Below are 21987 nucleotides of genomic sequence, written 5' to 3' on the forward strand. Positions count from 1 at the left end.
GGCTGGTCTGGGGCAAGAGCTGCGCTACCCCTGTTCATACTCCTCTTTCCTGATACATAAAAGGGGGAAGAGTCGCGCTCAGCGCGTAGAAGTTAGAATTTAGGTGTGAACTGAAGTCTTAGAGGCGTGTTTGGCCAACAATTTTAAGAACGTGTTTACCCAGGGTTCTTAAGATCATCTCACCGATGTCCGTGGAGAAACTGACACGTGAACAGTAAGATTCACTTCTTTCAGTGAATCAGAAGGATGACCCCAAGGGTTGAACAGCTTCTAGCTGGTTCTTCCAAGGGTTGAACAGCTTCTAGCTGGTTCTTCCAAGTGCTTTAGAGGCTGACGGGAGGGCCAGAGCACAGCCTTCGTGCCTGATGGCAGGAGCCGTCTTCCTTCCTCCCTATCAACTCACTAACCTCTCCAGAGAGAAAACCACTCTGCTGACTCGCAGGTCTGCTTGTCCTAAAATGAGTTTTAGCCTATGAATAGAAAGACTGGCATGAAAGCAGCAGCAGTAGTGAGCCTCACTAAAAATAAATGCCCTTGGCGGCCCCGAAGTGGCGAACCAAGTGGACTGAAGAAATTCCTCTAGATAACAGCCTTGTGCTCCGGCAAGGAGAGGGAGAGCCGTCCGACTCCTTGGGCCTGCGGCAGCCGGAGCCTCTCAGTGCAAGTTCAAGTTGAGGTCTGCGCCTGATACCCAGAACCTCCCTGTAGTCTGGGCAGCGGGGAGCCCTCTAGGGAAATGTGTGGCCCACGCTGAAGGCTGGGTGTTTACTAGAAGGTCTATGTAGTTCTCCACTGAAGCTTCCCTGTTGCTCTTCCCCGTTAACCCTTGCAGGGACAGTCAGACAGCAGCAGGCTGACTTCTCTATGCATGTAAACCCCCGAGTTTCTTGGAGCCGGTGACCTGCCAACATGGCTGGGTAGCAGCACTCACTCCTTAGGTAAGCAAGGCTCCTGGGACAAGGCACCTTGATGTCAAAAGTTTGCAGCATCGGATTCTCCCCGTGCGAGGGACAGAATTAGCAAGTGAGCCTCTGACACTCCTGGGCCTTCATTCATTACAAATGCCAAAAGTTGTGATGACGTACATAGGTGATGAGGTGCCAGCGACTTCCAAACCACCCCTCCACCAACCCAGAGGGGCAGGGATATTCGTTCTAAGTATTCGAGCTGAAAGAAAACCCAGGTGGAGGCCAACAGTTCGATTTCTCAAAGCAATAGAAAGAACACTTTCCAAATGCTTACACGAAACCCTAGTAGTGGAACAGAAAGCCTTCCTGGTGGAAACAGGCAAAACACACAGGGTTCCCCACAGTCACAGCCTTTCCTCCCCAACTTTAACCATACTTTTGGTGCTAAAGCATTCCTGTGAAACCCTGTGGCTTTGAGGAACCTGCTAAAAACCACCTTTTCCCCCAAATGTTCACCTTTCTGAGCAGATAGGTCTGGGGATACAGGCTGCCTAGAGCTTCTACTTCTAGGGTCATTTTTTGAGGCATTGGTGGTTTTAGTTTAGTCTAAGAATTAAAAGCACCGGGGCGGGGGTGGGGCAGGTGTCTGGGTGACCAGTCAGCTGAGCGTCCCACTCTTGGTTTCGGCCCAGGTTGTGATCTCAGGGTCATGAGATCAAGCCCCACGTCGGGCTTCAGGCTCAGTGCAGAGTCTGCTTAGAACTCTCTCCCCGGCCTCTCCCCCTGTCCCCCCCCTCCTGCTCTCTCTCTAAAATAAGTAAGTCTTGGGGGGGAAAATCCACAAAAGCACCTCAGGCGGAGATGATTTCAAGCTCAGCCTGTTCCCTTTATGAAAGGAGAATGCTGAACCCGAGACCTAACTGTCAGGGATGAAAATAGACTTTGGGTCCACAACCCTGTAATCCCCCCCAAAGCTCTGGAAACCCAAAGCTTCTTAACTTGTCGGGTGCTGTCGGTCCTCCTGGAGGCTCTGTGAAACGGCATTCCCAGTGAGCCCCCGAGGTGTGAGGGAGAATCTTCTTGAACCTTGGACAGAAGACAAACAGCCCTGCAGTCTGGCTGAGGTCCTAGTACCGGGGCGGGGTGGGGGCGGGGTGGGGGCGGGGTGGGGGTGGGGGCTCTGGCCACTATGCAAGGTGGGGAGTTCAACCGAACCAGGAGCGCTTTCTGCCCAGGAGCAGTCTGTCATAACAGAGTACTGAGATAACAAGAAACTTGAGGCACAGCCGTCAGGCCTATCATCTTTACTCACTTCTCTTTAAAGAGAAGGTCCTTTAGAAAGGCAGCCGGCCAGACTTAGCCCCTGTGACCCACGCCCCGCTCATCTAGTCAAGGAGAAGCAACATGCAGTATCCTTCCCTTCTCCCGCGCACCGTTCTCCCTGGTAATGCAGAGCCCCGCGTGTGTCCTGGTGAAAACACAGCTTTAAGATAACTGGGCAGAAGGTTTAGGAAAATCGGGCCAAAGTGGCAGTATCTCAGATATGCAAAGGTAGAAATGAAACTCCTTTTTGTTTTACCGTATTGGAATAAACACCAAGAGCATGCTTGTCTCTCTGTCCTGAATCTCTTCAGTATTGACTTGGAAGCACTGCTTCTGGGATTTTAATATCATTTATTATTGCACACAATTAGTTTGCTACAACTAGGTTCAGAGACCCTCTTGGAGATGCTGGTGAGCTGAACGCCAGCCTTATTTTACCTGTGTGCCTGTATTTGATCGCAGGCTGGCTTGAGTGTCTAGGAATATCTGTAGCTTCTGAAGTCAATTTTAAGATCTTCAGTGCCTAACCCTGAAGGGGAAAACCATCATTTGACACCTAGTTTTACACCCCTGTTGAAGCCTGATTATATGCCTACCTTTTTTTTTTTTTTTAAGATTTTATTTATTTATTTGACAGAGATCACAGGTAGGCAGAGAGGCAGGCAGAGAGAGAGGAGGAAGCAGGCTCCCTGCTGAGCAGAGAGCCCAGTGCAGGGCTTGATCCCAGCACTCTGAGATCATGACCTGAGCTGAAGGCAGAGGCTTAACTCACAGAGCCACCCAGGTGCCCCTGTGCCTACCTTTTTGAGTGTGTTGATATCAGTGTCTGAATTTTTGTCTCTTTTTCACTGAGCAAACTTTGGTACTGAAAACCTTTAAAAATAATTCAGGGCCAAAGATGTAGTGAAAAGAAGGGCCACGTGCACCCCAATGATCATGGCAGCAATGGCCACAGTTGCCAAACTGTGGAAGAGAGTAGCAATGCCCTTCAACAGATGAGTGGATAAGGAAGATGTGGTCCATATACACGATGGACTATTAGGCCTCCATCAGAAAGGAGGAATACCCAACTTTTGAGTCAACGTGGATGGGCTTAGAGGAGATTATGCTGAGTGAAGTAAGTCAAGCAGAGAGAGTCCAGTATTATATGGTTTCACTTATATGTGGAACATAAGGAATAGCACAGAGGACATTAGGAGAAGGAAGGAAAAAGTGAATTGGGGGAAATCAGAAGCGGAAATGAACCATGAGAGACTATGGACTCCGGGAAACAAACTGAGGGTTTCAGAGGGGAGGGACGTGGGGGAGGGGTGAGCCCGGTGATGTGTATTAAGGAGGGCACGGGTTGCATGGAGCACTGGGTGTTACACGCAGACAACGAATCATGGAGCCCTGCATCAAAAACTGATGATGTACTGATGATGGTGACTAACCTAACACAGTAAAAAAAAAAAAAAATCCGGAGCCTCCTAACCGCAGCCTGACTGTTCTCTCCAACTAGATTTCCATTGATGTTGTCCGACGACAAGTCGCACACTTGCTTCCTTTTACATGAAGTGCTCTAAGTAGGTTCTTAGCACAGCCCTCAAAGGTCGGGGGACAGAGAACTGAAGCCGGGGCCCTGTGCAGCTCGCCCCAGCACAGAGAACACGGACAAGCTCTTGGGATTACAGTGATGGGTGGGGAGAGGTAGCCGCTTCTCCTATTCAGTTGAACAGGATTAAAGCCAGCCGCTGACATTTCCTGCCAACCTCTACCCTCCTCAATCCCTGATATCTTAAGCCCAGTAAGATACTTGTGGAACGAACAGATGGTATGAAACAGAGGTAAGAAATGCCACCGAAATCTACTGCTTTCTATCTGGGTCCCAGCTTCACTGGAATCCTAGGAGCAGAGTGGCGCACACGGTTTATGAAAACACTGCGTTCCCGAGAATACCACCACCCCCGTATGGCAACCCTGACTTGGACGGCATTCTCATCTCCCTGGGAGTTAGCCACAAAGCACAGGCTGCCCTCAGAGAGCCGGGAGTAGCTGACAGTCGGGAGGCCAACGGGAGTGTTGTGTGCCCAGCACAAGAGTCCCAGCCCGTGCTTGTCACCGGCGCGTCTTTTCTTAAACCAGCTGCTGATGCCGGGAGACGGCAGGAAGTCGGAAGGCTTTCTGCTGGGAAGGCCTCCCTCTGTCATCTGCAGGAGCTCTGGGGCACCCGAATAGTTGCAGTCTATGTCTGTGAAGCAGCTAGACCCTTGCCTTGTCGCTCAAAATCACCCCCTCCAGACGGGCACACGTCTGGATGGGAAACACCCGAACGGTAGCTGTCCCGTGACAGGCAAGGACAAAAAACAAAACTACATGCTCCGCTTACAAGGATTCATTCCTGCCACCCTGTGAATGAAACATCCACACGTCGAGCACAGGAACGCAGAGAGTTAGAGGAACAGAATCCCGTCTGGGGCTCTCCCGTGCTTTCGTTCCCTTCCGTCACTAAGAAGGACCTCCCTTGACCTCTCAACTGTCCCTTCTTGATTTTTATCCCCAAGGCGTTTTGTAAGCATATCTTTTTCTAATTAGACCTCAAATTTGAAGACAAAGAGCCAAGCATTTTACCTCTGTTCTGCCCCCTCCTTGTGGCCTCTTGTAAATCTCCCTCAGTTTGCCTGTAATGGGAACATTATCCATGAATGGTATAGAATGTGGCCAAGAAATGCTATGAAAGGATTCAGATTTGGCTGTATTCGAGCTACACTCGTGAGTTCAACCAATGAGGAAATGACACCCCGGGTAGGGGAGTCTCACCCAACTCCCCACGGCCTCTGGGCCATTGAGGTTCCTTCTCTCTTGGTCTGGCTCCATTGGCCCAGAATCACTACTCCAGCCACCACGTGCAGTTTTCAGGAGTCAGAAAGGAAGGAAGGAAAATGGGCCCCCATCCCTTTGACAATATTTCCCAGAAGGTCTATCTTACCATTCCTACTTCTATTCCACTAGCCAGACCTTAGCCTCATGCCTGATTCCAAGAGAGGCTGGGAAATCTAGTCTTCTCCAGATGGCGTTTGCCCCACTAAGAACTCAATAACCGTCCATCACTGCCCCTGTGCCCGCCCAGCCCTGGTGACTAGAATGTTCTACCCTGCTGAGTCTGCAGCGGTCCCTCCAAGAGGGACCGTATCCACGGGTTTGGGGTAACTTGCATCTCTAACTTTCCACGCTTGCATCCCAGCTTAGCTAAGTGCTCCCTCTTGATTTTAGGAAGAAAAGCCAAATGTGAACCCTCCCAATTCCAGTGCACAAACGGCCGCTGTATTACGTTGCTGTGGAAATGCGACGGGGACGAAGACTGCGCTGACGGCAGTGATGAAAAGAACTGTGGTGAGTAAGGAGCCCGACTGTCCTGGGCCACCTCACGAGGGTGCGCGCACGTCACGGAACGTGATGCTCTTATCTTAGCTTCTCAAATGGGTCGCGATTCTGAAAATAAGGGGCCGCTCGTAAGAACTGCCGTGAACCCCAGGGTCCCAAGAGTCTATACATCCTGGTCTAGAGCAGTCTGGTTCAGTGTTTGACACGGGACTACCAGCCTGAGCACGGAATGTTGACGATCGAGCGCAGGTCCTTGGAAATGGCAGGACCTGGTTTATCGTAGGTCAGGCAGACGTTCGGTATGGGAAGCTAGGATAGGGATGGGACGACGAGAAGTAGAGACAGAAGCTTACTTAGAACAGACTTTCTATTTTTATAATTCTCAAATAGCCCTGACTCCCCCCCCCCCCCCGCCAAAAGAAAGCATCTATTGTAGGCAGAGACTTTTTAAGTCATGAATAGTAAGAAATCCCCTTGGGTTTCAGCAGGTTCCTAAACTCCTGACATGGAAACTCCAGGCCAGGGCAGATCACAGATCAGATAAGGATTTTTAAAAAGCCTCTCCCTACAACAGATGCTAATTCTAAAGCTTTTAGGCAGGGCGGAAGACAATGTTTCCCCAAGAGAACTGGAGTAGACCCTCATGCCCACTGGTACGCACATACCCACACTGATCATAGATCATGGTGAGACATGCCTCACGTTGAGCCACAACAGCTGACAGCTACATGTCAACATGGCCTTTAGGTTACCTTGAACACATGCTGAAGGTGATTTTTAATCCTTTGGTTCTATGGTGTAAAAATCCTGAAACAAGACTGTATGGATGTCGGTGACAACATGGTCATTTGCCTTCTAAAGGACGTTATATAAAGATGTCCACTCTATAAACTAGAAATACAGAAGAAAAATAGAAGGTAATGCAGGGAGCTTCAGGTGCCATCTCGTTGTGCCCTCCCCTGCTTCTTCATGCGTCATTACAAACATGGCGGCACTAAGGCATCACGGCACTTGTCTCATGCGGAGCAACAACATGGGAAAACCCATTGTTCTTAGAGAGTAATTATTCTCATGTTTCAGAAGCCTGCTTTGGCCACTGACTACCTTAGTAGCAGCTAACCTGGGTCATCTTAGGGATCACCGCTGGCTCTTCCTAAAATAGTCTCCACATAAATAACTTCTACACACATGACAGGAGGGTTTGGAAGAGGTAAGAGGATAAATAGATGTACTCGAAATCCCATGAAATGGGAAAAATTAAATATGTCGTTGGCCAGCACCGGTCTCTGCCTCCTGGGTATGCAGGTAGAGAAGGAGAGAGGGAACGTTGCTCAGGGAAGCTCTGCATGTTTATTTTGAGATGTTCCTCCCTGGAAGGGAAAAGGGGGCCCAGTTGCTTAAAACGCATATAAAACCGCTTAGTATTTTTCCTGTCCGCTGTCTCGATATTGAACTGGGCTATAGTTTCAGTAGAGCTGTTTCTTTCAGGCATGTCAACCAGCATTTTTAGTCAACTGCCGCTTGGAATCCACAAGTCATGTGTTCCCATCAGCACCCCCCTGCCCAACTCAAATCTGTTAGAAGCGAGAGGCTCACCGGATTAATGAGTAACGTAGACCCTCTGAGCGGGTAACTGGTAGACCTCTTCCCCTGTGACACACCTACGTTTCTATCCATCTCTTAAGGCCCAATTCAAACAGCCTTTCTTGAACCTTCCAGTCTGTGTTCAGAACAGAGAGGGAGGATCTCTGGCAAGTTTCTATCCCTGTTTATCATTAGCATTAGCACTTGGTAGGACAGCCGTCTTGCCTACTCCTGTAACATCTTATACATCCTCAAACCACGTGGTCTCTTTACAATGACTCCCCCCATCCTCTTCCGAGGACCACCACAGGCTGAACTGCCGCAAACTAGCTCCGCAGACGCTCCCGCACCTTCCGACAGGCTCAGGGGTGTGCGAGTCTGGATGTCGCTTTCACCATTAATACTGGGGTTTGAGCGTTTCCGTGATTTTTAGAAACAGGTGTGAATCTAAGAGCTAAGGTGGCCTTTCTTGTTTCCTTGGCTACACATTTCATGGGGAAGAAGTATCCCTTTTGGATCATCAGGATTTGTCACCACGTCTTTCGAGTTGTCAGAATGGGCTATAATCACTCTATTTCCCTGTTGCGCTGTGTCTGAGGCGAGGGAGAGGGGGGTTTCCCTCTGCAAGCTGTCCCTAGCTCAGACCCCAGACTTGAAGCAATCCCTTTCTAGTTCTTAGCGAACTGTCAGCTTTTAGCTGATTTACCATTATAGAATATTCATTAGGGAAGAAGAGTGAAAACTGGAAATTTAGGCACGTGAGCAAGGAAGAATGCAGCTTGGGAAGGAGAAGCCTAGAACACCCTATGTGGCTGCTTACGGAGACCCTCCCTGCCGTCTCTGACTACTTGGTGGGCAAGTGACCAAGCCACCCAGTTGGTTTAGGAGAGTCCAGATTTATGCCTGTCTTCCTGGCATACTTCTCAGTGTCCCCACTCTGCTGATTGTCCCATTTTGGACAAGTTGCATGGTCACCAGAATCACAGGAGAAAAGGCCTGCCCTTGTTGGAATTAGTAGCACAATGGATACCTTTCTCAGGTGATTTGTCACTCTAGCCCTCATGGGGGGACGCTGGCAGCCCCCACAGCATCTTCTGTGACTTTTAGCTGATGTTAGTCCAACTCTTGGATTCTAAATGTGACATCGTTTATACCCGGGCTTAAACATTCTCCCTGGGTTGTAAGGTAAGGAGCAACCCCTGTCTTACCATGACTTCCATATCTCCCAACTCTCTCAAATGACCATCTTGCTCCTCTGGAGAAAAACACAAAAACCAAAAAAAAAAAAAGATTTTTCTAGTGTTTGCCTGGATATTGGCAGTTTAGCACTAGCAGGCTCCATTCTGTTGTTGGAGTAAAAGGTGTCAACAGGCAGTTTCACCCCCAGCGGGAATATCAGCCCTTGGGTGCCTATGACTTTAACCCCGCCGATCAACTTTTATAGTGAAGAAGACGTGTGCCGAGTCAGACTTTGTGTGCAACAATGGCCAGTGCGTCCCCAGCCGGTGGCAGTGTGACGGGGATCCCGACTGTGAAGACGGCTCCGATGAAAACCCAGAACAGTGCCGTGAGTGATTTGCTTTGGACCATAACTCTCCCAGGCTGTTTCGTGTTTTGTAGCTCTAAGTCTTATTTCATCCAAAACTTGGTTGTAATTTCCCTTGGCCTGCCTTGATGTGTGGGCCAGTGGACTCCAAGGTCAGTCAAGTCATTAACAAGTTGACGAGTGTCTATTAAAGGATATTGTCCCTAGTCTAACAAGACTGACATTCTCTTGGGTAGCTTTGCTATTGAATGTTGAAGACCGAAGCCAGCCGATTTGATTAAGAACTCCTTGACTAGGTGCATAGATTTCAAATATTTGGTAATCATGACTCCAAGCAGATGGTACTCTGGTCCTGGAAGCTAAGTTGAGGTAGGAGGTTCCCCACTTTGGGCCCAGGATAAGCTTTTAGATGTATAGCTTATGTTATATATAACATATAACAGTATATGTTATATTAACATATGTGTGTTATATATTACATATATGTTATAACATATATGTTGTACATACACATATAACATATAACATTATATGCTATATATAACATAAGCTGTACGTCATACACATACATATATGCATGTGTATATATGTACATATATATGTACACGCATATGTATACATATATATATAGTCCATTACTGAAGGGGTAAGGTGGCTAGAAATAGGGTGACATCGTGATTTTTTAACAAACCTCTTACCTCAGGTTATCAAAGTAGGGTAAAGCTTACAGCTTATTCTTAAATAAGAAACATGTCATAGGTATGACACTGTGTATCTGTGTTCTTAGGCAGATAGCCAGGAAAAGGTCTGTGACATCACAAGGATGAGGATTTGGGACAGGTAAATTAGGACCCTTTGAATGTCATGGTGAAGAAAGTCTTGGAATTCATTTCGAAGCAGCCGAGAGCTGTTGAAACACGAAAAGTGCCCATCTCCTGGGAAGCAGGTTTGGGTATGGAGTAAGGGTGACAAAACTCAGTGGAGCAAAAAGGAAGATAAATGCATCAATTTCAGTTTTCGAGGCAAGCAGTCAGGGGAGCGATGAGAACATTGGTCACGGCAGGTCAGATCCCCTCCGGGAAAGCGTGGTTGCCCAGAAACACGGCCCTGAGTTTTAGCTGAGGGTGACCCAGTGAGGTCAGGAACTAGGAGGAGGTCCCTGTTTTGGCAAAGCTCCTGTAGGTCATGAAGAACCCTTAAAGGAATCCAGTCAGGAGGCTCCCCAGGTGTTAGGTCATCTAGCCTTTTGGGAAGTGGCCATTAGGTGACCTTATGTGGTATCTGACAGATCACAAACAAACAAAAAAAGGTCAAGGAGCAGGCCGGCCAATAAACCTAACTGTGCCAAATAAAACGGAAGCCAGAGCTGAGCACGCCACGGAACCTTGAAGGAGGAACGCGGTTGAGGCTCTCCGGGGTCCCGCCGGGCGACACCGGCTGGCATGGCTTCCACTAGTAGGTCGCATCTCACCCCTTCGCCAGGCCACCGAGGGACAGGTGTGAGCCCGGGCAGGCAGCGCGGGACCAGCTGTGTGGCACGGAGGCGTGGGGGAGGCTCTTTTGAGACTGTATATCATCAACAGATATGAGAACATGCCGCATAAATGAAATCAGCTGTGGCGCCCGGTCCACTCAGTGTGTCCCCGTGTCCTGGCGGTGTGATGGTGAAAATGATTGTGACAGTGGCGAAGATGAAGAGAACTGTGGTAAGAAGACTGCTGTCGAGTGGCTTATCCCCGAGACCCTTTTGCTCAAAGAGAAGGGTGGGCAGGGGGAGACGCTCCCTCAAGTGTGAAGATGCGGTTCCGGTGACTCGCTTTTCAGTGACTTCGCTGTGCGCTCAGCTGCTTGGCCTTCGTTACTGCCCTAAAACTCTGGCAGGAGTCCCCCGGTGACTGGCCACTGCTTGCTCTGGTGTTCCTCCTAGGCAGATAGACGGGAGACGGTAAGTCGTTCAGGGTATTGCCACCCAGAATAGGTCAGTGAAGCCACAGTGGTGTGGCGTCTGTGTCTATTAGGACAGGGGGACCCGGGCCTTCCTCACGTGGGCTCAGCACAGCCGGAAGGAGACGAGGGCCACAAGCTCACGCCGAGGTCTCAAGTGGGTCTGCTTCTTGGAATACATGACCTGAGTAGCCTACGAGGAACTTGGGCTTGCCTCCAAGCTAGATTCTCTTTGAGCCTTTCCGAAGGTTTACCTGGCCCAGAAGCGTTAGCTCTCATCTTGCCAGCGGAGACCCAGAGAAAACCCTGCCCAGCCGATGGTCCTTGATTGGTCTCTTCTTATAGTTCCTGCCTGTAAATACGAGCTCTGTTTCACAGGCTTTCATGTTTCTGTTCCTGGGAAATGTGTAATAAAGTGCCGTGCGTTCCAGGCAAGGCCCTGGGAATTATCTGGGTTGAACAAACATTGCTGTGAGCACTCTTTCAAGCTGCCGCCCTTTTATAGGGCTCCCAGAGCGACAGCTCCCAGGGCTGACAAGCACAGGCCTCCCACGGCCGCAGAGTACTAGTGAGCTGACCATGCTTGTACTCCAAACACCAGTCTCGTGTGGAGAAGTTGACTTCCGACATCAGTACCACTGCACCTAGTCCAATGAGTTTCGGTTCAATCCCAGAATTGAGCTTCATGTATTGGTAAGCCCCAGAGCTGCCAAGTATCTCCCTCCTAAAACTAGACTTTGCTTCCCAAGAGAGTCGTGGTCTCTCCCCGAATTACCAGCAAATTGTGACCTTGATTCATTCGGCAGGAATTTGAGTCCAAGAACAAACTGGCTAGTCGGCCTGGTTTATCATCATTTAGCGGATTGGGCGGTGAGGACAGAGATAGATTCCAGCCCAAGCAGTGACTTTCTAACACTTGAAAATATTTAAGATCTGTTATTCCTGATCCTGGTTTGAGGGACCAACAGAGAAGGAACCACGTATGGTAGCAGAACACAATGGCTGGTGTGCGTTAATCGTGTCCTAATGCTTCTAATGAGTCCACACTTGCCTGCATGCCCCATATGTGGTGTTCTCAGCGGATAACCTGGACGGACGAGCTGTCTGTCCATTTAGAGGTCGCTCGGTCTTTGCCATTGCCATGGCCAATCGCTATCCCTTTAGGAATCTGTTGTGGTTCTCACTTCAAATTAACTTCTAAGCCTTCAGCTGTTCTCTTGGTCCTTTCTTCCCCTTCTTACTTGAGAGCCCCTGCATCTTGTGCATACCGAGACTGCACGCGAGTACCCCAGGAACTCGGATGCCACCTTAGCTTTTAAGTGAAGCTGGGAGGGCCGGCCAGGGGGCGTGATGAGACCCCGCGCACTGCGCCGTGCGGCGAGGCTCGGGAAGCCGGGACCAGTCCCGCGCGCTCAGCGGGCTCTGCCCTCTCCGCGCTGCAGGCAACATCACGTGCAGCCCCGACGAGTTCACCTGCTCCAGCGGCCGCTGCATCTCCAGGAATTTCGTCTGCAACGGCCAGGACGACTGCAGCGACGGCAGCGACGAGCAGGCGTGCGCGCCCCCGACGTGCGGCGCGCACGAGTTCCGGTGCGGCACCTCGGCCTGCATCCCCCGCAGCTGGCTGTGCGACGACGACGCCGACTGCTCCGACCAGTCCGACGAGTCGCTGGAGCAGTGCGGCCGCCAGCCCGTGATGCACGCCAAGTGCCCGGCCAGCGAGACCCAGTGCGGCTCCGGCGAGTGCATCCACAAGAAGTGGCGCTGCGACGGGGACCCCGACTGCAAAGACGGCAGTGACGAGGTCAACTGTCGTAAGTAGTCTTCTCAGCGGTCCGCTCCGTGCCTGCTGCGGGGGGTCCGCCGGGACCGTGCGGCTGACCCTCCTGCTTCCTCCCCCCCCCCCCCCCCCCGCGCCCACCGCAGCTTCGCGCACCTGCCGCCCGGACCAGTTCGAGTGCGAGGACGGGAGCTGCATCCACGGCAGCCGGCAGTGCAACGGCATCCGGGACTGCGTAGACGGCTCGGACGAGGTCAACTGCAAAAACGGTGAGGGGCTCCTCCTGGGGCGGGGGGGGGGGGAGTCAGAGGACTGCTGGGGCAGCACCACCAACGGACTCTTCGCTTCTGTGTTTCTCGTTGTAGTCAATCAGTGCTTGGGCCCCGGCAAGTTCAAGTGCAGAAGTGGGGAGTGCATAGATATCAGTCAAGTATGTAACCAGGAGCAGGACTGCAGGGACTGGAGTGACGAACCCCTGAAAGAATGTCGTAAGTGGAGGGCTTGCCTGGGCACCCAGCGGGGAAGGTTCACCGCATCGCCCCTAGCTAATGCCGTGGGGACCTCGCGCAGGGCCTGGCACACCCCTTCTAAGGAACCGAGTTCCGTGGTTGGGCTTCAGAGTGGCGCTGTTATGCCTTCAAAGTTGAAGCAGTCACAAGCTCCCTTCGTAGCTTCACCTCCTTAAAGATAACTGATCAGCTGTAGGACACTGGACTCCTACGACTCAGCCAGCTGGTAACCTGCCAAGCAGACCGGGTTTACTCTCCCCCTCAAACACTCCGAGATGCGTATCTTAAAAGCAAATTGTTAGACCTTAGGAAAGTCACGGGTTTGACCAGACTATCTAGATAAGTTATTGCAAAAAGCCCAGAGTTTAAACGTTAACAGGGGCAAAAATCGATTTAAAATATGGTACGGGGTAACTCTGGTCCCTTTTTCTCCCAGATGTAAACGAATGCTTGGTTAATAATGGCGGCTGTTCTCACATCTGCAAAGACCTCGTGATAGGCTACGAATGTGATTGCGCTGCTGGGTTTGAACTGATAGATAAGAAAATCTGCGGAGGTGAGTCCGGAAGGGAGCCTCAGCCCTGGGTGGGGGGCGTTGGGGGAGAAGCCTGGAAAGGACGGTATCTTGCTGTAGGTCATCTAGGCACAAAAGACTAATCCTAATTTCCCTCCTAGATATTGATGAATGCCAAAACCCGGGAATCTGCAGCCAGATTTGCATCAACTTAAAAGGCGGTTACAAGTGTGAATGTAGTCGGGGCTATCAGATGGACCTTGCCACTGGTGTGTGCAAGGCAGTAGGTAAGTGGACTTGGACTGGTGTTGCTCTGGTCCCTTTAGGAGTAAGCGCTTACGAAGCATACAGTCACTGACCCCAAGAGTCAGCTCAATTACAGAATTAAAATAGTACAGCTCCCCCTGACTTCGGATGGGGTCAGAACCCAATAAACCCACGGTAAGTTGAAAATATCCCAAGTCAAAAATGTATTCAATATACCCAACCTACCAAATACCACGGTTTAGTCAATACACTCAGAACTCTTACATCAGCTTCTAGCTGGGCAATGTCATCTAACACAAAGCCCAGGAAGTATGGAATGTCTCATGTCACTTACCGAGTACCACACTGAAAGGGAGAAGCGGAACGGCTGTATGGGTACCGATGCGTGTCAGCACATCGGGACTCACGTCTCCGTGATCGTGGGGGCTGCGGGGAGTTTCGGCTCACTGCTACTGCCCAGCATCATGAGAGAAGATCACAAGAGAGGATGGTAGCACGTATCCCTGGCCTGAGCAAAGATCCCAACTCTGAATTCAAAGTGTGCTTCTTACGAACGCAAACTGCTTTTGTACCATCATAAAGTTGAAAAATCCTAAATCGAATCATCCCAAGTCTGGGACTGTCTGTTCTTGAGATCAGTGCTACTTACCTCCCAGTGCAGTATCACAAAAAAAGCATTTCCCGAGACACCTGCCTTGGTCAGTTTCTTTTGCGTATGATACCATGAATGTCTACCAGGTTCACTTGCTTCCTGCTTCCAAAACTTGAATGCAATCCCAGGAAGAAACTTAGGCAACAGCTGCTCAGAGACTGTTCCCGGCTGATCAGCCACCCTACTTTTGAGTGCTGTGACCCCAGGACTGCCTTCTTGAACAGTGGGAGGTGCTTACAGTGCCCCGGGCTAGCCATCTCACACTGCAGCTAGCCATCTCCTCAGGTGTTGGGCCGTGCCTTTCCTTTTTAAGTGCTTCCTCCTGACTTAGAAGGACCTTGCCTTCTTACAGTGACACTAAACAAACCTGACTCCTGTCTTGCAGGCAAAGAGCCAAGTCTGATCTTCACGAATCGAAGAGACATCCGGAAGATTGGCTTGGAGAGGAAGGAATATATCCAACTAGTGGAACAGCTAAGAAACACTGTAGCGCTTGATGCAGACATTGCTGCTCAGAAACTGTTCTGGGCTGATCTAAGTCAGAAGGCCATCTTCAGGTAACTTCAGTTCTCTGCTTAGCGTCTCAGCCTAAGCCTTGGTCTTTGTGAAGGCTTGGAGGAATTTCTAGCTCCACGCTAGCATCTAATTAGCTGGGACTCTTAAATCTGGACACTGATTGATTCCTCAACTATTAAGTTACTCTCAGTTCCTCATTAGAGACTAACAATGGTGTATGGAGTACAAGGTGTCCGTGGCTGTAGGAGCATAAGAAAGGACATCTCACTTAGCAATGTGTCAGTCCTGCTTATCAAGTACCTCCCAGCAACTCAATAATGAACACTGTTATTTAGTATCAGTAAGAAGCATCATTAAATGCTGTGAGGGGTGAGCTATGGTGTGACTCGAGTTTCTTCTGCACAAAGTTGTTGACCATTTTGTAAACAGCAAGTCCATTCTCCAGGCTCCGATGGTGTCGAACTCTTAAATGTCCTGTGACCTGTTCTGTTTCAGTGCCTCCATTGATGACAAGGTTGGCAGACATGTTAAAATGATCGACAATGTCTATAATCCTGCAGCCATCGCTGTTGATTGGGTGTACAAAACCATCTACTGGACTGATGTGGCTTCTAAGACTATTTCAGTAGCTACCCTGGATGGAACCAAGAGGAAGTTCCTGTTTAACTCGGACTTGCGGGAGCCCGCCTCCCTCGCTCTAGACCCACTGTCTGGGTGTGTAGTCTGTTTTTTATAGCCTTTCGGTTGCTGTTCCTCCTGGCTGAAATAGTACTGAAACCCCAAGACTTACAGCTCCCCACAACAAAGAATTACCCAGTTCAATATGTCAGCGCTGTCACGGTCAAGTAAGTCCACTCTCTTCCAGACCCCCGGCAGGATGAGCACTGACTGACATTAAGGAAACACGTCTGACTTGACATACACACAGAAGCGGTGTCTGAACCCTTATGGCCACTAGCTTCTCTGCAAGTGATTTTTAATGTTTGTCCAAATGCTTTGCCAAACCTAAGGACTAGCACGCGTTGTGAGGATTTTAGTAGCTCTATTACCTCAACGCTTTCATCTAAATGTCCAAGTCGTCTGAAAGTCCAGTTGAAGTAAATGGATCTCTCTAGCAACATTTCACCAAGAGGCTCCCCTATGTGGGTGCTAAAGGCTATAGAAAAGCAGCTTAGGAAGTTGACGGAGGCTCTAGCAATGACACCTGACCCCCAGAATCCTCGCGAGAACAGTCAGCCAAGCCCCTCGATAAGGCTTAACATATAGTCAACTTTCAGTCCTCTGAAAGAATTTGCCTTTTAGAAAGGAAATATATAACCTGTGACTTGAGGTTGAAATATAATTCTTACACTTCCATAGATTAATAGTGTTCATAATGAGCTTGTGGATTCTTCGTGTTACCTTTTGTTTATCTGGAATATAATTTAGACCGTTACCTGTTACTGTCGGTCTCCAGAGCTTTCCTGTCGTCGTTTAAATATGTATCTTAGGGCACCTGGGTGGCTCAGTGGGTTAAGCCTCTGCCTTCAGCTTGGGTCATGATCTCAGGGTTTTGGGATCGAGTCCCACATCGGGCTCTCTGCTCAGCAGGGAGCCTGCTTCCTCCTCGCTCTCTCTCTGCCTGCCTCTCTGCCTATTTGTGGTCTCTGTATGTCAAATAAATAAAATTTTTTTTTAAAAAATAAATAAATAAATATGTATCTCAAACTACAAATTTATTCCTTCTAAACCACTGAGGCTTCTTTCTCATTTAATTCTTCCTAGCTTTGTGTACTGGTCAGACTGGGGAGAACCAGCTAAAATAGAAAAAGCAGGAATGAATGGATTTGATAGGCGGCCCCTGGTGACAGTGGACATCCAGTGGCCTAATGGAATTACACTCGGTAAGTCTGTCCTTCCTTCCTTGGCCACCACCAAGGTGGCCACCACCTTGGCCCACGGTCTCCACGCTTTTGCTTCCCTCCATAGTCTACTCTGGACTACAGCCGGTGACAGCTCCCGGGGTTCCTCGATAGCAGGAATTTGGAATGAGAGGACCTGAGCAGTGCAGATCGAATGCTCGGGCTTTCACAAATTAGACGCTCTATCATTACTAGCTTTTCTGTCCACTTGGGCCTAATACGGGACATAAATTCAACAGGTCTTGGGTCTTAAGAACTCTCATCCATCGGGAAGAACAGCACACTCACCTCTCTTAACACTTCTCTAACGTGAGCACCATTTCTTAAGTCAGCTCCTTGGAGAATCTCAGGTGCTCCTTTAATCCCCTAGAAGAAGTGTGGGTCCAGACCCCGCATGCTGCCTCACAAGGTTTGTGGAACCACTTCCCCCACCGCTTTAGGAACCCATGCTGGAGAAGGAACCATGAGAATAGAATATTGCATTCCCTGGGTATGTTCAGTGGAAGCCAGGGCGGTGATGGTGTCCCGTGCGCTGACCATTCCTTTCCTCTACAGACCTTATAAAGAGTCGTCTCTACTGGCTTGACTCCAAGTTGCACATGTTGTCCAGTGTGGACTTGAATGGCCAAGATCGCAGGATTGTCCTCAAGTCTCTGGAGTTCCTAGCTCACCCTCTCGCACTGACCATATTTGAGGTGAGATGTGTGCGTCAGCTCCAAGCATCTACCTCTGGGTTACTAGGGTGCCTCAGGGGAGAACAGGACAGGACAGGTGTGGGACAAGGAGGGATGGGCAGAGGAACGTGACCCGAGAAACTGCTTCCACTTCAGACATGGGATAAAGTCGATGCTCACTCGAAGAAGCCTGAACTTGCATCTCCAAGTGACACCCAACTTCCCAGACTGATGCGCAATAAGTTTGCGCCATTACATTGCCAGACAGTAAGGATGACCTTAGATCCGGACTTGTGTTAATCCCGCTAATCTGGGGGTTCTGTTTTAGGATCGTGTCTACTGGATAGATGGAGAAAATGAAGCAGTCTACGGTGCCAATAAATTCACTGGGTCAGAGCTGGCCACTCTGGTCAACAACCTTAATGATGCCCAGGACATCATTGTGTATCACGAACTCGTGCAGCCGTCAGGTAATGGGGACAAGCACAGCCTCCGTCCATAAGGCTGCTGTAGGGACAGCAGCACGGCCTAGTACCTGCCGGGCTACCAGGAGCTCCTTAATATGTCATCCTGCCCTTCAACAGGACTCTCCCGTCCAGTCCCCTACCTCAAACACATCAAACATGGTGTTTTGTTTGCATTTCTGACTTCCCAGTGAAAGAGCTTTCAGAACTTCAGCTCTCCCCACCCCCGGCAGGCAATCTTTTATTCCAGGCTCTTCCATACCTCCTGGACTTCATTCCCTTGTACGCAGACTCTTGCACTATCCTCCCAAGGAGCTTTGATGCCACAAGCTTTTCCCACCTCCCGCTGATGACACGTCATCTGTGTAGATCCCCAAACCCATCTATCTGGTCACACCAGCTCCTGCTCGAACTACTTGACTGGTTCTTTCTAAAGGAAACCCGTCAGCCTCCCTTTGGCTGGGTTCTGCAAGGCCAAGCGAAGACCGAGGAGGACATGCTCTTCTCCTTCCCCTGAGTCTTCACTCTAAGCTGTGGGTCCTTAATGGGTGCCTCCTGCCTCCTCACCACACCCCTGTTCAGGCATAATCCCGATGCCGCTTTCCAGAAATTTCTCTGGATCTGCGGTATCCGGAGGGCATGTTGCCTGTCCCTGTATTTCTTCATTGTACTGAACTTGAAGGTTGGACAGAGGAGACAAGCATCATCTCCCTGGGGACAAAGACTCGTGTCTCCGGCCTCTGGAAGAGGGCTTTATGTACAGAAGGCACCAGAATCCCTCTTTTAAAGGACTTTTATCTCCAAACAGGTAAAAACTGGTGTGAAGAAGACATGCCCAATGGAGGCTGTGAATACCTGTGCCTGCCGGCCCCACAGATTAACGATCACTCTCCGAAGTACACCTGTTCCTGTCCCAACGGATACAGTCTGGAGGAGAACGGCCGGGAGTGCCACAGTAAGGCTTTTTACTTTTCAGCCACAAGCAGGGCCTAACGACGGGCAGGAGAGTAAGGCACTAACGAATAAAAAAAAAAAAAAAAAAAAAAAACTAGCCCAGATGTTAAAAATTCTGCTTTCACCGATGCTTGGAATAGACTTGAGAGCACACCTGCCGTCACTGCCGGCCGGGCTGTTGGCATCATTCCCTCCCAACTACCTCTCACTCACTGCAGCACTGGGGAGTCGGTAGGGGACCACGGTGTGAACGGGACCAGCCTGATGCATCCCGGTTAGTCCCGCAACAGCCCTGAGCTGGCCAACTTGCAGATCATTGAAGTCTTAATGTTCTCCTCCAGAGCCAGAGAAGCCACGGGTACAGGAAACCTTATGGCCCTCGTGGGCGACACCATCCTAAACTCACACTTAAACCCACCTTGATTTTCATCTTCCGTTCTTAGCTTTTGATTGAGTGGCCAATTAAACACCCCTGTTGTGGGCAAGGAGCTCCTCTGTGAGGTTTTTATTAGCTTAATGCAGCATCCCTACAGGGATGAGCTCGGTTTACTGAGAAGGTAATTGCTAAGACCATCTGACAGTAAGACTAATTTGTCTGATACTCAATTGTCAAGAGCATTTCTGGTAACTTCCAGGACGGTGCCAGGAGGGGTAGGCATGGCCGTGCACCTGTTTGAATTGTCAGATTCCACATGCTCACTGTTCGGTCCCACATCTCGTGTGTCTCTGGTTTTGCGTGAAGACTTCCTTTCGGCTCTGACCATGCAACTTAGCTCAGCAGTGATCTGTCTATTTGCCGTGGGGTTGGCATAACCTGTCGAGTGGTTTCTCTGGATGAAACAGCTAGCCGCCCTGGAGCCTTGGCCTTAACCAGGTTCTCAGTCTCTATAATTCACGTTCTGCAACTCCTGTGACTTAACAGTGAGACAAAAGGTATCCACACAACAGAAATTTCACCAACTAGTGGACTAGTTCCTGGAGGTACTAGGCCCAGTACTGCACACTGTGAATCTCAACTAACAGCCACACTTTTTGTATTTATTGCTTCAGTAATTCATGCAGCCCTGTAACCACTAGCTCTGCCCCTAGCTAGTAACCTAACCTCAGCTCCAAAGTCCAAAAGTCTGACATTCTTCATCTGACCCGACTTAACGAAGGTTTCTACTAGAAACAGCTGTTCAAGCATGTGACTCTCCAATCCTTCTGGACTGGCTGTGCCTGGTGGGCAAAGCAGTAGGCACTGATCCGCAGTCATGGGCGCCAGGAGCAGGAGGTGCTTGTCCAGATGGGTCCATTTCTAAGTCTGAATTCATATCCGTCTACATAGATTTCTTTCATTCTCCTGTAGGGATCAATGTGACCACAGCAGTATCTGAGGCCACTGTTCCCCCGAGAGGCACTTCTGCTGCCTGGGCCATCCTTCCTCTCTGTAAGTACCTCCCCACATATCTGGATAGACTTGTGAGATGCCCAGCAGATAGGCATTTCGAATCTATCTAGAGACACTGCTCCCACGGTCACAGAGTCCGTGACCCTGATTATGCTCTCTCCCTCCCTAGCCTGGCACAGAGTTGAGTCCAAACCTTGCTCTTTGGTGGCATCCTTGGCACTGTGAGGGGCAGTGATAAACTCTCACATATTACATGAAAGGTGCCGACTACACTCTAGGTCAGGGCGATCAGTCTGACTCAGTACATTCCTTTAGGTAAAGAGCACTCTTTTCTTCCCCTTAGAACGGTGTAGAATGCTTCATACAGAGACACGCAAATGCTTCAATGCTTTCTTGAGGAGTTATAGGACTTGCAGAGGGTAAATTAAAAATAGGAAAGAATCCTCAAACTCAGGGGAAAGAACCTCTAGAGCAGTTACTGGGCATGGGAATTCTAAAACCTTGTGCTATAATGGCCACTTTGTCCTGGAAGACTGGAGTCCAAGCTTCACTAATATGCTGGGAGTGGGGGAGAGGGTGGGGGCAATTTGAAAAGCTCTCCAGAAACTTCTGAAATTTTCATTCAGTTGTCCTGCACTGGGGCCCAGGACTCTATCTACACTCATCCAAATGGACTTTGTTGAGCTTAGCACCAGGCCACAGAATAATACTTGACCACAGGTCTGAACTTGTTTTAAGCTTCTGGCCCATTTATAGTTTAACACCTAGTTATGCTGGCTTCCTACAACATGAAATATTTATTGATGTCAAGTCTCATGGATTCCTGACCATGACCTCATTTTGTAGGTTTTGAGACTAGACCCTTGCTTAGTCACCTTCTCACTTTTTCTCAGTGCTCTTGGCAATGGCAGCAGTAGGTGGCTACTTGATGTGGCGAAATTGGCAGCACAAGAACATGAAAAGCATGAACTTTGACAATCCTGTGTACTTGAAGACTACTGAAGAGGACCTGTCAATAGACATTGGGAGACACAGTGCTTCTGTTGGACACACGTACCCAGCAGTAAGTCAGCTTCGGGTCTTGATACACTCTGGCTTGCAGTAGGACTTTCTGGAAAGGAGACTGCTAATTCAAGCTACGGCTTCTTGGGCTAGGAGGAGCCATTAGGATCACAGAGTCACCAAATAAATCTACTACCTCTGGAGATTAGACAGTCTAGCCTGTTGGGATGAATTGTCAGCCAGTAGATAAGCATCTGTCGCAGAATGACAAGTAAGTCAACCTAAGGTCATCACTATACTGTTGGAGATATTTTTGGTTATAGAAACTATGTGTGAATAATAGGATGAACCAAGTGGCTCCTACTTGGACTGTCAAGTCAGCTTTCTCCTGGACACTTAAAAGTTTGCATATCCTCCTATACAGGGGAGTTGGCTTCAAGTCAGTGTATTGAGCAAGATTCCGTTAGCCATCATTACCAAACGCTTGAAAGTGGCCTATCCTGCCTACTGTAGCTCGCCTCCTTTCGGCAGGAGAGTTAGTCCCTTGTTCTTCAGTTGAAACCCGACTAGAGTATTTGGCCTTCATTTAGGGAACAGTCTGAAAAATTCATGGCCTGCATGTGTCTTTTCCCCAGGATTTAAGATCATTCAGTGGAATGGCAGCATCAGCTCCACGATTTTCTCTCTCCCCCAAGT

General features: G+C 49.5%; 1 protein-coding gene across 2 annotated transcripts in view; it reads left to right on the forward strand.

Annotated features, from left to right (window-relative positions):
• Positions 1-21987, forward strand: part of VLDLR (very low density lipoprotein receptor) — a 29922-nt gene that overhangs the window by 7097 nt on the left and 838 nt on the right. The window contains exons 2-17 of one of the 2 annotated variants that reach the window (XM_059141778.1): positions 5484-5603; positions 8623-8745; positions 10308-10430; positions 12111-12482; positions 12595-12717; positions 12814-12936; positions 13394-13513; positions 13633-13758; positions 14776-14947; positions 15402-15620; positions 16671-16789; positions 17363-17502; positions 17810-17951; positions 18754-18900; positions 20248-20328; positions 21183-21352. In XM_059141778.1, coding sequence (XP_058997761.1) covers positions 5484-5603; positions 8623-8745; positions 10308-10430; positions 12111-12482; positions 12595-12717; positions 12814-12936; positions 13394-13513; positions 13633-13758; positions 14776-14947; positions 15402-15620; positions 16671-16789; positions 17363-17502; positions 17810-17951; positions 18754-18900; positions 20248-20328; positions 21183-21352 — 2420 coding nt within the window. The remainder of the gene's footprint in view (positions 1-5483; positions 5604-8622; positions 8746-10307; positions 10431-12110; positions 12483-12594; positions 12718-12813; positions 12937-13393; positions 13514-13632; positions 13759-14775; positions 14948-15401; positions 15621-16670; positions 16790-17362; positions 17503-17809; positions 17952-18753; positions 18901-20247; positions 20329-21182; positions 21353-21987) is intronic. The other variant, XM_059141779.1, reaches the window with a different exon arrangement.

Source organism: Mustela lutreola, chromosome 12, assembly GCF_030435805.1.
Source record: "Mustela lutreola isolate mMusLut2 chromosome 12, mMusLut2.pri, whole genome shotgun sequence".
NCBI classification, from domain to species: domain Eukaryota; kingdom Metazoa; phylum Chordata; class Mammalia; order Carnivora; family Mustelidae; genus Mustela; species Mustela lutreola.